This window comes from Saccostrea cucullata, unplaced genomic scaffold, assembly GCF_032062105.1.
Source record: "Saccostrea cucullata isolate Sc308-1 unplaced genomic scaffold, CSIRO_AGI_Scuc_v1 ctg3475, whole genome shotgun sequence".
Lineage (NCBI taxonomy): Eukaryota > Metazoa > Mollusca > Bivalvia > Ostreida > Ostreidae > Saccostrea > Saccostrea cuccullata.
This window is the reverse complement of record NW_026939371.1, coordinates 62872-80236: the sequence shown is the minus strand read 5'-3', so window position 1 is coordinate 80236 and position 17365 is coordinate 62872. Positions and strand designations below refer to the sequence as shown.

Here is a 17365-nt window from a genome sequence, read left to right as displayed (position 1 = left end):
CCTTGGATGCACGGTGTCAATTTCTCGGCGTGTCACCGGTTACGGGGAGGGTTCTTTGTCATCTGCTAATTTTAAAGGGATCAATTTGTGTACAAAACGTTCAAGAGGTTTCCTAAACAGGTGGCAGTTTTAGCGCGACGTATTGTGTGAAGGGTTCAAGTCATTTGTTCATGGGGTGAAAATGTTTCAAGTTTTGTCCTTCAGTTTACAAAGTCTTTAGAAAATGTCCACTTAATTGTTAGTGTTCTTTTGACAAACCTTTCAATAAAGAAAATCATGTCAAATTATTTAATGCTGTTAAGATAAGGTATAGCAATGAATAAATTTACAAAATATTCCAAACTCCATTATCATTATTATTATTGTACTTTTTTCATAGAATGACTAAATAATAAAAGAATCTTTTATGTTATATCCAAATTATTCTGTAATACTCTAGTCTGCGTAAATTGATTTTATTTAAGCAGCAATTATGACATAAATTGTTCTCAGTAAGAATCCTTTTGTTTGAAAAGATTCTTTCTGAAAACAGATTATGCTAATTTTATTAATTTATTTCCTATGGAAATTCCTCTGTTTCTTTGAAACGGACTCCTAGACTGTTTACTACTAAAACATACAGATACTAGTATATTGTAAAATAACATTTTTTTGTAATTTCATGCTTAACACTACAAGCACCAGCAGTCGTAGAGCAAAGAAATATATCTAGAAAGGAACAGAAATCGAGCTCAAAGGTCCATGCATTAAACAATACAAAATAGAAACGGAGCAAACACGGACCAAAACATCAGAGGTGGGAGCAGGTGCCATAAAACATTATCTCCTTTTCAATGTAACAATCTTATTCTTATATTCTACAACGCTGTCCTTCCTTAAAAGTTAACATTTATCCCTTTGCCATTTTATTATAATACTATGTAAGTAACTTGAAATAAGTGTAAATGTCCTACCTATTCGTGTATACATATTGGGTTTACGTTAGCCTCTACCACATAATTTCAATCTAGAGGTATATAGTTTTGTGTCAACAACAAAGTATACAGAGATTAAACAGTGACAGAAATCATTAACCACATGCCGACTTCATGACGAAGCCTATCCTTACTTATATATATCATAAAAAATGTTTATGTAGTACAATTTACATGTTACTAGCCTATGTGTGCACGTGTATATTTTCTACCATTTTCGCGGAACGGCTTCTTGGATTAATTCATTAAAGAAATTGACGTCAATTCATAATTTGTTAATTATAGGATTAGCAATATATTAACTGATCACCTGAATTTTTTATATTAAAAAATAGACACAACGCTGAGCAAAGAACGTGTATTTTTTTTAAGAAAAGAACTTTACTTTAGTTAGAAGTATTAAACAATCTCCAATTCAGTTTCTTTGGCCACGATAACTTCAAATGATATTTTTTAAAGATATTATCCTTTTTCGAAATAACTTTTTTTTGGATTTCCTGACTATTACTACATGTATGAGCAGAATATCCTGTGGATTTCTTAATTTATAAGTATTACTTATAATTTCAGAACCCAAAATCACATGTTTTGTTTATCAACAGATGTATTTTTGAATTAAGAATGTGCCTCATCTGAGAACCATATGTTGTCAACCACTTTCTGGCTTTGACTTTCAAACCACTTTACAAATCCAACTAGACTTTTATGTCATTTACTTTTGGATGCTGAATGACTACAATTCTGTAAACAATAAGGCGCAAAATCAAATTAAAGATTTTTAATAACAGTTTCGTAGTCACAATCTATTACCTTGAACGCTCTGATATCTTCGAAATCGTAAACATATATTCATGAAATTTATTTCAATGAATTCAACATGTTTAAAGATAGAAGTAGGTTACAGTATCAAATTTGAGTTAAGGATAAGATAAAGAGATAAAAGGAACTAAAAGTATATGTATTGGAACTCGAAAAAATGTTTAAACTAAATCTTCAACAGTTCATTGCCTATGTCATTGATAAAAATGCTACTTGTTCGATCACTTCATCAATTTAATCATGTTTACAGAGCAAAGTTCTTGGTTGTTCAAAAATGATGTTTTCGGTGTATGTTATTTATGAATATTGCAAAAATATATTTTCTAGATTTTTAATTATGGACTATGATAATGATAATTAATTTATATATTTAAACATGTTGAATTCATTCAAATAAATTTTATGAATATAGGTTTACAATTAAATTTATGCATCGAATCGTATCTATCAAACGATGTCTTTGGATTACAAAAAAGGACGAAAGATGAAAATTGTTGAGAAGTTTTAAAAATATATAATTATATATATTTGATTATATGATATTCAAGCTTTTATGTTCATTTTGTTCATTAAACAATAGAAATATGTGAGCAATCTGTATGGAGTTTTTGAATATAATTGTAAAAATTATTCATTTATGAAATAAATTATATAAAACAATTGGTTTTGCAAATAAAAGAAATTGACATGATTTGTATTTTTAGCGACTTAAAAAATAGTATCAGGACATTTTAACATGTGAAATGTAATCAATATAAATACATATATAAATATTTCAGGTAGTAGTTTGCTTAGAATCACCAGAACTTGTCCCCTTTGTCAGTATCCGTGAGATTTAATCCATTCGAAGAAATGGGACAAAGGTGGGATAGTTGGTGGGAGTGAAAATCCAAACATTCTCCTGTGGGACTCTGATATTTAGGACCTTTTATCTTTAAAACAGGAGATGTGTTTAAGTTCAACATGAGAACATGTAACACTGCTACAAAATCGCACTAGGTGCTGTAAAAATAGTTTGACAACACAAGAGATTCATGGTAGTACAAAAGTTTACACTATGTCGTGTCCGGATTTCAATGTCATGAGTTTGAACATACAGAAATCAAAATTTCTTAATCATACAATATAGTTTTTCTGCCAAGAAACTTTGTAAAATTCATGCATTCCATCCATCGTTAGACAGAAACTCTCACTAGCTTATTTGAGAAGTGTTTCTATAAAAACTAATTATCTTGTCCATATGTCTGAATGTGACTAACGCATCAGGTCTTGGCATATATAATATTGGGGTACACTTTTGTGGTAAGACACTTGTGAATCCTATGGATGTGTTTTTGTGAAGCCATGTTTGTTTAAGGTTAAATGAGGGGCGTTGACAGAGTTTAAAATTCTCCTTATCCCCACGGGACACCTAGCTGGAAACCTTTTTGATATATTATACTTACGAAAGATATGTTACTTATTGACGATACCTGAATCGGGTCGATTTCTTCATGTTTAGATAAAGCAGCATAGCAATGTATCTTACTCATACAGGTTAATATGTCTTCTTTCAAATCTTTGTAATTCTGTTTTATGAAGTTTTTATTGGGAGAATTTAGTTTGTAATTTAACATCAAATGATTGGAAAAAATATCATTTTCTGAAATTATGTTTATCGTTTGATTTTCGATGTTTTCCATATAAAGTGTAATTGACCAAAAAAAATGTGCTTATATTTAAAAAATGAAACAAATTATAAATATAAAAAGGGGGTAAAATGTTTATTACATAGCTGCAATTTTATTAATTATATGTTAAACTTTCAATATTTCACGTCGAATAAAAGCACTTTTCTCCTATATTTCGTTGTATGTCCAAACATGCGATACAATATTTGGATGCATAGTCAATGGATATAAAAAAATATTCACAAACTATATACAAAAAAGTTATAAATTGCCTTGTGAATCAAATTTTGATCCCAGAAATGTTTCCCTAAAATATACATCCAAAGCAATGATGAAAAATTAAAAATCACAAGGGAAGGCACAATTTCTTTAGCTATGGCACATGGTCACAATAACTTCAACATCAAGACACCAGGGTTCCAGTGTTACTATTTACTTTCGAAAGGAAGATGGACTCGGTATAGCTGCCCCTGGATACTTAGTTGCTATGGTTCCATAGCCCATCCTCATGGAATCCATCATGCATTGACTGCACGCGCACGGCACGGGCCATCGATGTGGGAGCATATGTCGCTCGTGAGGATTCGGTAATGGCGTCATTGGACCCTCCTTAGAAGAACTAGCACGAATGCTTTCAACCTCAGCAGGGTGGAGTGGATGCTGGAGCTGGGTGATAGAGGATACTGGGGAGAGATGTGGGGCAGGGAGGTGGTGCGAGTGGTGCAGGTGAGCCGCGGGTGGCGCCCTTGGTCTGTTGGGGTGGTTCTGGTAAATGTCACTCACTAGTTTCTTCATCTCCTCCAAAGAATTGTTTAACATAAGTATGTAGTTCTTGGCCAATAACAATGTAGCAATTTTTGAAAGTTTTCGAACTGATGGCCCATGAGCGTACGGCATCACTTCCCGTAGTCCATCCAGTGCTGAATTTAAATCGTGCATTCTCCTTCTCTCCCTAGAATTGATCTTAAGTCTTAAATCTTGTACTTCCTTCTCGTCCATACACTTGCTGGCAATGACTTTCTTCTTTTCACTTTTGTACTGTGTGTTATCATCACTTTGATGACGGCTGTCGGGAAAATTAAACACAGACGACATAGAAGTGGAATTCTGAGAATCATCGCCGTCATCGATGGTCACGTCGTCGGAGTCCATCTCAAACGATGACGTCGATGACATATTTCTCTCTGTCGTCTGCTGCGCGGGGCCGCTCATATCCTCATCAAACCTTACGTCGACAAGCACTCTCAACACGTTTACAAGATACTGAAAAATGAACGATTCCTCACGAATCAATTTGTCCCTACTTCAGGGACAATGTCTTGAATTTGTTTCTTATTCAGACGGTGAAATCAGCCGGCGGTGAGATTGGCAGACCCTTTACTTCCAAAGAAAACGGAAGGCGGGGCTAGCGTTTGAAGCAGCAGACAAGAATCACATTCCATCCTAGGGGCTATGGCTTGTGTGTGTTTGCCCAATTCATTCTAAACCGCTTTAGAAGAATACTCTTGAAACAGGACAAGCAAATCATGCTAAAGATCTGATTAACTTTTATTTTCGTGCCCGTTATTATTTTTCAGGCTATATTCGTAGCATAGTTTTTGATAATGAATAAACCATTAATTCAATTCAAATCCCCTTCTTTATATGATAACTAATTTACATTTTTTAATTTTAGTTTTCATTAAATTTAATTAACATAAATTATGATATAGGTACAGATTGTTCTGATAAGTTGTCCAGTGTACACCTTGCTCTTAGAACTCATTTAATACTAATACCTGCCTTTGAAATTTTGAAAACCTGATGGAAATTAACATATTTTTGGCATCCGAAAATACGCTTGTATGCGTACTAATAACATTAAAAATACAATAAATAATGAAGTTGCGAGGATACATGTATTAAAATATCAGCTCTAAAAATTTTTTTTTTTCTCCTCTTCATAGAAATATGAATACACTGTAGTTATTTCTGTCGTGTTGCAAAATTGCTATATAAGCATATTCTAATACAGTCAAACCTGTATTAAGAGACCTTCCAACGGAGAAAGGAAAAAAGGTCACATATGACAGGTGGTCTCTTAATACAGGTTGCTTATTTTCTGCAGTGTTCAACAAATACAGTGCTGAAAATAGCATATGTGTATATGTTGATATGTATTTTATAACACCTTATGTTTATTTAGACTTTTTAATAAGTACTGGTCAACTCTTAAATGCTTTTACAATTGTCCTATTAAGAAATAAAAATTTCTTGATCTGCACATGAGTCATTTGAATATTGGGAAATATTGTGAACATCTGAAAATAATTATTTTTTTTTCATACAGTATAAAAAAACTGCAATCCCCCCCCCCCCTAATAATAGTTTGTTTTTTTTTCTACATGATAGCCTACATGTATAATATATAACCTTGTATGTTTTGCATAAAACTAAGAATAAAAACTTATCATGATTTTTGTTATACACTTGGTATCAAATTAATTTATATTTATGACTGAAATATTTATTTAACCTAATTAATTTTTGTTCATTACTGAACTACCGTGTCTATAATTGCCTGTTTGTGATTTAAATCACTTCAATTATCACTTGGTGTGGGTGCTAGCTAGCGTGTGTTTACATACCCATTGGTGTCACAATGCACTTAAATAAACATCTACGATTTATTTACGTCTTAATTAAAGTTAAACAGGCAGGTTTTATAGCTGAATATCCATTTGGACCTTTTAGCATGAAATGACATCGGGATCGACCTCGAACGTTTTTTTTTCAAAATGGCGCTCGATCACTGGACAGAAAAACGTGATGTTTATCTTTTAGATTTTAATGTTTATTCAATAAATATCGAAGCGTAAGTAAAAATATTCATTTATAAATGTTGTTTTATTCGTAATTATTGAATGAAATAAAAGCATGTCTGTAGTTGTTTTGATCCAAAAGACCAAAACGAAGCATGTTCGACCGAAATCGAAAGTAGGAATCGGAAATTATATAGTCGTTAAATTCAGGTAAAATTGCTTGAAATGACTAAAAATGGTCAGGAAAATCACGGTCGTTGGTCGCGTTAGACAGGTGGTCGTTTAATACAGGTAGAATATATAGGGAAAAGCATTGGGGGGAATTTTTACGGTCACATGTGACGGTGAGTCGCTTAATACAGTGGGTCGCTATGGCAGTTTTGACTGTATATACTTTGATGGACAAATATTCCTTGGGGATTAAATTTCGTTGTAAAGAATTATCAACGAAATTAAATCCCACACAAAAAATTCATATGACTATATTTTGAATAATTTTATATGGTTACTATCAAAACAGCGAAATTTAATGCCTATGAAATTATTTTAGATGGCAAATCAATGAAATTTTATCCCCATGAAAATTTTTGCTTCTAATTCTGTAACCGCGATTGGAATCTAAGACCATTTTAAATGAAGCAAAGGCTCATGTACCGGTATAACTTTGAATTTAGATATTTTGAATTTCGTTAAAGATTTCTTTTTAATTTAAAAGTTGCAATTTTAATACAATATTCAAATTAAAACAACCGATGGAAAGAGCTAAATTTGTTAAGAGGGCTTCTGGGCCCCTAAGATTTATGAATTTACAAAATACCTAAGAAGATGATAATTTGTATTGAATGAATTAAACACTCTTTATATTAAATGAATATATGGAGATAATTTCGATTTTCGTTGTAGTATAATTTTTCACGGTGTTTGAAAACCATATACTTCGGCTTATTTACTATAATGGCACCCATTCCTTACTTACTATTAAGCATTTATATATGAGCGCAAGTGAGAACATAAACGATTTTCAGTATAAATATGAAAATATAAATTCTTTAAATTATATGTAAATTTCATGCATGTTCTCAACTGCGCTCATGGTCAAATTTCGAAAATTGTTTGTTTTCGAGACCTAATTTTGGCATCGGGATCGGAATACACATTTAATTGTTGCTTAGAAGATGTAAACAGACGTCTGAGACGATGAGAGGCAGGCTGATTAAACACGCCTTCAAAGGTAATAGGTTCATTAAAAAATAAAATATATTAATTTAGTATAAGAATAACCTTTAATCATGTTTAAAGTTTGTTTGAAAAATATTTTAATGTGATTTAAAACCAATACTCTTGACAGCTCTAGGATGTCAAGTCTACGCTGAACATAACATTGTAGTTTTTTTTCAAAGTGCGCATGAGTTGTTTCCGATAGTATAACGATAATATTACGTCTCTTATTAATTTCCAGTTAACTGGTATGCATATAATTTTTTTTTATCTTTGGCAAGGCATAAACAGGTCCAGTACAATCTCTTGATTTAGCTATATAGCTTTAAATAGCTATATAGCTTTATTATGCTATTCAGTATAGCTTAATTTAGCTATTTTACTCTAATTTTTTCTCAAAGGTGTAATTTTCTCAGTATGTACAAAAAAGCGCACCTTGGTGCAGTGATGATATACAACTTTGAACTCTTCTTAAAATAATGCATGTAAAATTCACTCATCAAATTACGTCTCCTTGAGAGACTTTGTACTCAAAGGTTTACAAGTTTTGGGGCTATATAAAGCAATTGATACAGTTACTTCTGCAATGATATTATAATGGAGACCAATTATGTTCAACAAGATAATTGATTGGTAACAGTTCAGCACAATGAGAAGCAATCATGCCTCAAGGCACCCAAGGTAGTGGACAGTTAGTCTAACAATAGAAATTCTCTTTTGCTTAAAAGTATTCAAAAGCTGCAAAGGTAGAACTATCTTTGATTTTGGTTGTTGTTTTGATAGCCCATAGTACAAATATGAAGAGTCAAATACATGCGACTTTTTGTTTATTTTCAGGAAAAAACACTTTTGTGAAAAGCTGTATAAAAATAGCTAAATAAAGCTATTTTGAATAGCTTAATAAAGCTACCTGTATGAATTATAAAGGCGGATTCCGCCTGGAATTTGGGTGGAGTTGAGCAGGAATCGGCAAATTCCGGGCGTACTTGAGGCGGAGACGGAATTTTCAAAAAGAAGAAGAGACGTCTTACAGGCGTCATTTGTATTTTCCGGGCGTCAATTGGCAAGTTCAGATTTTCCGGGCGTAAAATAGCAGGAAAATAGAAAAAAATTACGCCTGGAACTTTCAGGAGAAGTAAAAGCCTCTGATTGGTCAATTTAATTATCAATTAAGGGTCATTTCAGATAGGGGTTAAGTTTGAATTTGATCATGAAGGAGGGAGTTTAGTGTGGGTGAAATAGGAAATGCAGATATTTCAAGGTTAAGGCTTTTACACTTCTTCTGGATAACACAGTATCTGCTGGTAGGTGTGATCATTAATTAATCTGGTACCTTTTTGAGTAAATTTGATTAGGATAATGTAGAATGATTATAGTTATAACTTGTTGACCCTAAAATTACTTTAGATATTTGAGTTTCCTTGCACACATTTCTGAGAAATAACAGTCTGATAGTGACAGGCTGCAGTGAGTCTGAGGAACTGTAAACTACTGAGTAAATGAAGAATTGTATTGAGTAACTAAATTGTTTCAATATGATTACTTAAGGGATAAAATGTACCGGTATTGTAAAAAGTTTGTTTAATTCTAAATACACACTCAATCTTGGATGTTTTTAAGTGTCCCTTAATACACAAAATTTATGTTATATTTTGCTATATGTTAATGACCCGACATTATGTTTTCTTACAATTCAAAATGCTGAATTTTTAGCTCTAACATTGTAAATCATAATCTAATGTTTTTCTTTGTTAACATTGGTAAATATATAGGTTTTTAGGTCACATAGTATTATATAATAATAAGGACATTCCAGGCGTAATTCTATTCCAGGCGTAATTTTATTTTCCAGGCGTAATTTTTTTCCGGGCGTCATTTATTTTTCCGGGCGTAGCTCATTTGCATTTTTCGCCTCATATTCCTGCCCAATTCCTCTTGTTTTCCGCTTGGGTTACTCCTGGAACCTGTGTATCACCATATATAGAGAGACAAACTGACGCCCGGAATTCACTCTCCAAGTACGCCTCAATTCCCCCTATATTCCGGGTGGAACATTTCGTACAGGTATATAGCTATTTAAAGCTATATAGCTAAATCAGGAGATTGTACTGGACCTGATAAAACTGCATCATATTTGTTGCTACGGATTCGGGTCAATGAAAAGTTTCCAATAGTTCGATCATAGGCGCTCCCCATGTAAATCTGTAAATGACGAAATATAAGTATATATAGGTCTACCCCCTCTATACTATAGAGGGGTAGACCTATATATACTTATATTTCGTCATTTACAGATTTACATAGGGAGCGGCTATGAGTTCTATAAGTATGGTGGGTCACTAGGGTGTAAATCAATGGGGCCCTATTGCTATACATTAGGGTGTAAACCACTCCAAAAAAAATTATATATACATATACACAAAAATAAGAATTATAAAATAGTTAGGTATTTGTTTTATCTTATAATAGCCTTGTATTTTCTTTCAGACATTTGTCCTGAGGTTTACAGCAACAATTTGCACACAAAATTATTACATTTATGGCTTATGAAATAAGGACATTAAGGTAAGCAGATTGTGTCCCAATATACAGAAAAATATCTTCTTTGTTTCCTGTATATAAAAGCATATTCCAGTTAATTTAATTATCAAACAGTAACAGAGGTGGTTATTTTCAAAGAAAAACCTCCCAAGATTAAATTTATTTATACACATAAAACTGCAATGAGATGGGGAAAGATTTTGCTGTGTTTGAGAATCAGTAAGTGTGCTAGTATTTACTTGAAAATATTGAATGTTGATTGAATAATAAAATGGTAAAAAGGAAAAATATTAGAACAATATTTGATTTAAGTTAACAAGAACAAATGGGAAAAAAGATATTTGAATCTATTAACCTAAGAATTTAACTATTGGTCATGATTAGTATATGATGGGCACTTGAAAAGTTAGCAGTGTGGTTTTATATTATAATAGCTGCAGATCTGTAGCTCTCCAAAAAAATAACTTGACAGACTGGAGAGCTACAGTGCCTGGCACCCATTGAAAAAACTGTATATTTATTGCGCACAGAAAGTGCGCTGTTTATCGATTTATTTCTCCATGTTTTTAAGAACTATAATATCAAAATATTACTAATCATGTATTCTTAACATAATCTTTCACTGCATCCACAACAAAACATACCTTATGGTTGTTGTTTATAGCCCTCCTGGCCCTGAAATTGAGATCATCGAAAATTTTGTCTGTTTATACTGCCATTTTGGTTTGTAAGATAATTCGGCCTAACTCGCTTCGTGTAGATGTCAGCTACGAAAGTACTTGATAGTAGAGTGCACAATTTTTTTGAAATCTGATTTTTTTGCAATCGAGGTAAGAATTTGGAAGAATTAATCCATTACACAAGCGCAACATTTTGTGCGCAATAAATATACATGCAGTTTTTTCAGTGGGTCATGGCACTGTAGCTCTCCGGTCTATCAATATATTTTTCGGAGAGCTACAGTTCTGCAGCTAATATTATAACAGAAAGAGGGTGTGACTGTTAACTTTTTTATACAAAAAAATAATAATAATAATAAAAGCATTAACATAGAATTTAAATTTCCTAAAACAAAAGAAGATGGTGGCTATAGCCCTTCAAATGACATTTTCAAACTTAATTAAAAGTAAGATTTAGGTTTAGAGAAAAGTCAAAAGAGAGTTCTGATACACATAGTATTAGCATTAATTCCCCTTTGACAAATTCCCAGTTTGAATGAACAGTGACAGTGTGTGTAGTAGCCTTCAATGAATAGTTCAGTAGTCAGATAGTTTAACATTCCTTGTCAGTGTGGATACACATGAACATATGCTATAAATGATTTGCTTGTCACATTATTAAATCCTAATAATTTCATTTAGAGCACTCAGAGATAACTGTTTAACATAATCTCCTCCAGGATATCAGTTTAGCTGTAATTTTATTTTTTGTCTCTCTCCACATAATTAAAATAAATAAATCTGCAATACAAGCATGCAACAGAGATATTTCAGAATTAGTTTGGATTATGATAAATGATTGCAATGATGAAAAACTGATTTTATTTTCCATTTTTAGCAATTATTTCTTCGTTGGACAATGGTAAAATCAATTATCTGCTGTTTTTGTGAGAAGCGCTGCCAGATTGGGAATAGTAGACACTGTTTTACTGGTGTTTTAAACATATACCTTACCAAAGAATTGCAGCGTGTAATTACTGATACGGATCGTCTGTGCTCACGATGTACTGCTAAGATTTACAAAGAAACAAGGTCAACTCTTTCTACGAGAAGTCGAACCATGCAAATTAACATGCTAGAGGATAATGAGGATGATCATTCTCAAACATTTGCGTCCCCAAAATCTATCAAACTGCATATCAAATCAGCGCCAAAGACTCATCGCTACTGTATTGTGTGCAAAAAAGAAGCAGGTCATCGCCATCGATTGATACAAGTCTCTTCAGATGCCAGGACCCAAGTATTTGTTGAAAAGGGAATTTTCATTTTACAGAAAAATCGTTGTTGCAAAAAGCACATGAATGATAAATACTTCACATCAGCAGCATTGCAAGAACTGCAGTCATCAAAGGATTTTGAATTCTTTTCACGCACAGATATACTGGATCTTTTAAATAATCTTAGGCGAAAAATGAAATCAACATCTTCCCATTTGAACTTTGATGTGTCATCTCAGTTGACAGAAGATAACTATAAGGATCTGACTGGGTTGACAAAAGAAAATTTCAGTGATATGGTTCAGTATTTGTCAACCGTGAGAAATACTGGAAACAGATCAGTCAGGACATGCCTTGGCATATTTCTTATGAAATTGAGGGTTGGATTGGCGAATAAAATTCTGGCCACAATATTTGGATTAAAGACAACTCACATTCAAAGAATTATACATGCAGTAAGGAGAACGCTCATGGAAACATTTGTTCCGCACACAGTGGGTTTTCAACATATCAACCATGATGACATGGCCACCAGTCACACCACTCCAATAGCTCAGAAGTTGTTTACAACCCAGCCAGGCCAAGCTGTTGTAGTCCTTGACGGAACATACATCTTTATTCAGAAGAGTCAAGACTATCGATTTCAGAGAATGTCCTTTAGTATGCACAAGCATAGACCGTTGGTCAAACCCATGGTCATTGTTGGAACAGACGGATATATATTGTCAGTATTAGGACCATACTTCTCAGATGGCCATAACAATGATGCAGCTATCACAAAGCATGCCATAACAAACAACGTGGAAAACATGGCATCTTGGTTTCAGAAAGATGACATCTTTCTGGTTGACAGAGGATTTAAGGATGCCGTGAAGTTTTTAGAGGACAGTGGTTACATGGTAAAAATGCCCATCTGTCTCCCAAAAGGGTCGAAACAACTTTCCACCCAAGATGCCAATCTTACACGCCTAGTAACAAAATGCCGATGGGTTGTAGAGAGTACAAATGCTAGGATCAAACACTTTCGTTTTTTTGATAAGATTGTTCCCAACAGCATGATTCCAAGCATTGGAGACCTTGTAAAAATTATTTGTGGATTGCTGAACAAATATAAGGGGGCATTAATTCAACAGCCAGAGGATGATGAAGTGGCAAGAAAGATGCTGGAACGGTCACTTATGGAAAATCCTTTGAAACTGTTTGTGGAAGAAAACAATTTGGCTAGACGAAGATCTGCATATAGAAAACTCGATGGAGAATCATTACAGGACTTTCCTAGACTATCTCTAGATATTTTGAGATCCATTACCCTAGGAGTCTATCAAATCAAGCAAGCACCAAACTATGCACGTGAGCATATATCGGAAGAAGGAAATTTTGATTTGTTGGTCTGCAAAGAGAATGAATCGCTACTGCAGGTTAAGATCCAGTCAAGACATACAAAGGCTGCAGTTCATACTCTCTGGATTGACTACTCTTGTGGAACAGATCTCCCTATTAAAGGCTGGTACTGCACTTGTAAAGTTGGAGCCAGAATGGTCGGGTGCTGCGCTCATGTAGCGAGTGTCTTATGGTATCTTGGCATAGAGAGACACGACAAAGTTCTGAAACCATCTCGATTGTCCTCTACAACAGCAGTCTTCCATTGTAGAGAACATGAAACTTAACATAATTATGTAGATGCATGTACCTGGTATAGAAAGAATCTCTTGTTTATTGAATATAACCATTGTTGTAACATAAAATCATTTTTAGAATCTTTCAAGCCATTTGAGATCTACAATGAGAGTCATTGTATTTTCATAAGATGAAACTGATTTCACTTTTTTCAGGTTTTAAAAAAACATTTTTTAAATGTGTAAAATCACTAAAGTAATTTTTTCTGTATCAAAATATTTGAGCATACACACTTGTGAACTCTACATACGTTCAGTCTCTAATGTATAAGCATGATAAGTATACAATAGAATGTGAACTCTACATACTTTGAGTCTCTAATGTATAAGTATACAATAGAATGATGTCTATGATCTTAACAAAAGTATCTTTCATCTTTTTAAATACACTGTAATTAATCAATTGTTCTATCAGTTATGAAAAAATAAGTAGTTTATTCAAAATTACTTGAACCATTTATGTAATTATGGAGAAAAATGAAATATAACTTAAACTATAAGTACTTGCTTCCTTATTACTATCTCTCAGTTGTTGCCATGGAAACAGATACTTAATTTTATTATAATTCATTAATTTAAAATTTCTTTTTTTGGATCAATTAAGTGATGAACTGAATTGCTTTTTTTGTAAATATTCCGTAAATGATACAGGTGCATTTATGAATCTATGCCAAACATAGTCAGATTCCAAGGTTTGGTTTTTGAAGGCTGTTTCCATGGAAACGAGTGGGTTGAACAATGAAAGATATATTTCATGAGTTACTTGATGACCTCAACATCTACCATGATCAATAAAAAAAAATTTCAAGTAGGGGCCTAAACAAGCCCTTAACACATATAGCTCTTTGTTTCATTTTCAAAGTTTTCCAAAAGTTGTACTTTTTTGAAAGTTGACTAAGTCAGTTCCTATATGGGGCCTGATATCTGATCATGTTTAAAATAAATATTCTAAGTTGCATAGTTACCATCCAATAAATTCAAAATTGTGAACATGACAATAATGCTCATTTTTATATCTCGTGAATCAACAACTGAAATCGTGTAAAAGATTTTTTTTCCACATATTCATGCAATGCTTGTTTTAATATTGGAACAAGTAAGCTGTAAATGTAAATACGAGTATATGTTATAATTCTGGCTTGTTTTTGGGAAAAAATATCACGAACGTACATGAGCTTTAGGGACTTGAAAATTTGTTTTATTTATTTTTTCTTTTAATGGATAAAATGGCATTTCTTGGTTTTCTCAATCATGCTTTCAAGTGTGCTTTGCATTTCATTGCATAACTCCTACATAAACATGGGGATGTCACTGTATCTTTAAATTTTATGGTTCAATACCACAGGCGCTTGACGTTTTTAACTTTTCTCTTTATAAATAAAAATTCCCATACTATAATAACCTTATTATTATAATATGAAGAATTTTGATCTCATTTATTTCATATAAATTGAAAACATCAAGCACCTGTGTACGAAACAAAAAATCCTATTATGAATTAGAAAAACGAAGGTAAATTCAGTAATATACAAAGAGTTATAAAGATGTTTTAAACATTTTCCACGCTTTTACAATTGTGTCAAATACCTAGCAAGAATGAATTCATTCCCCGTTTTAAAATATTGAAAATAATCAAGATACAATGTAAATATATCACTGATCGCAATTGGGAAAAATGCAAAAAGTTGTACATGTTTGGGAAATTTCTACATAAAGTCATAAATGGATCAAACTGTTTTCAGATACGTTGTTTGTCCGATTCACGGGTGGGGGGAGGGGTGTCTTTGGACCAAGTCTGTCATGTCAATATCGTCTCCGACAACATCCCGACGTCAGAATTATGGCGGGGTGTGTTCGATGTGTAATTTTGATTACCCAAACCTCGCACTCCCGCGAAGTTTCAACTTCAAAACGATGATGAAAAATCTGTCGCCCGGGAAATAAAATACCGCACCGGTCAAGGGGACGGGCCGAGATGAATGAAAGTCGGCGATTTATTGGGTAATTCAACACGATTTTCCCAATAAACTCAATCAACGAATGACGACCCATCAATGACTGCCTAACTTAATCGCGTTGGATATGATAATTTATTCGTGTTTCCCGGACTCATATTTTAGCCATTAATGTGGTTTTGAGTGAACAGGGGGTCAAGATTTGCTTTGTCTCTCTGCCTGTTGTACAGGGCGGGCTCGGGTACCCACTGTCGCATGCCATTCGCAGTGATTGAAAAAGGTTCTACAATCCCAGAAAAATCAGATTCTGAAAAATCTTTCAATCTTATTATTTTTATTAATTATTGCTTAAATTATTTTTCATATTGTGCTTAGAATCATTTTATGCGTATAGAACCATTAAAAAACATACTCATTTTTATCTAAATTCCTGCCATTCGTTGCTATAAAAAAAATCTAGGAAAATTATTTTTTGATATATATGCAATATTGCAATTGTGCATTTGTCTACTTTGCCAATGCATCCAATCTGTTTTATATCTCAACAACTGGAAGTCAAATTTTTGAAGATAATTGCATTGGAAATACCTAAATAAGTTTAAAATTTGTAATTATAAAAAAAAAATGAAAAACAAATTTTGAAATTTTTTAGCTAAAACTGCATGTGTTCCTTTAACAAGCAGAGAAAACTGTGATAATCTGATTCACAAGCAGTGTTAACGTTAAATTTGTTTATTCCATATACAAGTACTTGTAGGTAAAAAGGCTGTAGCCTACATGTCATTTTTATACTCAATTTGTGAAAATTAAATATAAATAGTTTGTTTGAAAAAGGGGAAAAAAGATAAGGAAATGAGCCAATTAATATTTATGTTTGATTTCAAATGCAAAAAAGTGGCGGTTCTTGATTTGATTAGAACATATTTTATTGTATATACTTTACAATTGGGATTGGGCAAAAGTTCTAAAAACTTATTACGCCCTCTCCCTACATATACATTATACCAAACATATTTACACAGTGGGTTTCAGCTTAAAATGAAATAACACAGAAAAAATATAATACATAATAATCAAAGTATAACACATTCAATAGAATACATTCATATGTAATAAACATGCCGTATAAGATTTACAATTAGAAATAATTACTGTATCAACCAAATCGTCCTGACTTTTTAATAAAAGTTTGTACAATAGAAAATAGATATTCATTTTCAACATCATTTAACGATTTGTCTCCCCAGAGTAAAGTGTGAGTATTGACAGTATGTATTTTACCCATTCGCAAAAATTTGTCAAAAAATTCTTTCCTGGCTTCTGTATATTTTTTGCATGAGAAGAAATAATGATGAGTATCCTCTACTCTTCCACAAGAACATAGTGGACTCAAGATTACATTACATCGAAAAAGTCGGTTCTTAGCAAATTGCATTTTATTTATTCAACAATTAAATAAAAAATGTTTACGAATTTATATGTTTTGGTTTTATTAGGAAACCATAACACAAAGGGCATGGTCATGTGTATTCAAAAAGGTTGTTAATTTCATCTTACCTAATTAAGCACCGTAAAGGTTTAAATTGTAAATAATGATAATTGTTTTAAAAATGCGTATTTATTACTATATATTGACTGAACAAATATGACAATCATGGATATATGTCTTTTAAAATTCAAAAATTCTAGGACAACTATTTTCATTTCATTTGATACTTGGATCAGAATACATGTGTAAAAATGTAATATAAATGGCATTCCAAAAAAAAAAAATC

The 17365-nt window shown here is 32.7% G+C and overlaps 2 protein-coding genes across 2 annotated transcripts; one reads left to right on the top strand and one right to left on the bottom strand.

The window, feature by feature from the left end:
- Nucleotides 1-3895: 3895 nt before the first annotated feature.
- Nucleotides 3896-4676, bottom strand: LOC134252964 (oligodendrocyte transcription factor 2-like). The gene has a single exon (XM_062735496.1). It carries the CDS (start codon nucleotides 4673-4675, stop codon nucleotides 3896-3898), a length of 780 nt encoding a protein of 259 aa, XP_062591480.1. The 5' UTR covers nucleotide 4676.
- A 7126-nt stretch (nucleotides 4677-11802) lies between these two features.
- On the top strand, nucleotides 11803-13626 carry LOC134252960 (uncharacterized). The gene has a single exon (XM_062735491.1). It carries the CDS (start codon nucleotides 11803-11805, stop codon nucleotides 13624-13626), a length of 1824 nt encoding a protein of 607 aa, XP_062591475.1.
- Nucleotides 13627-17365: the final 3739 nt, after the last annotated feature.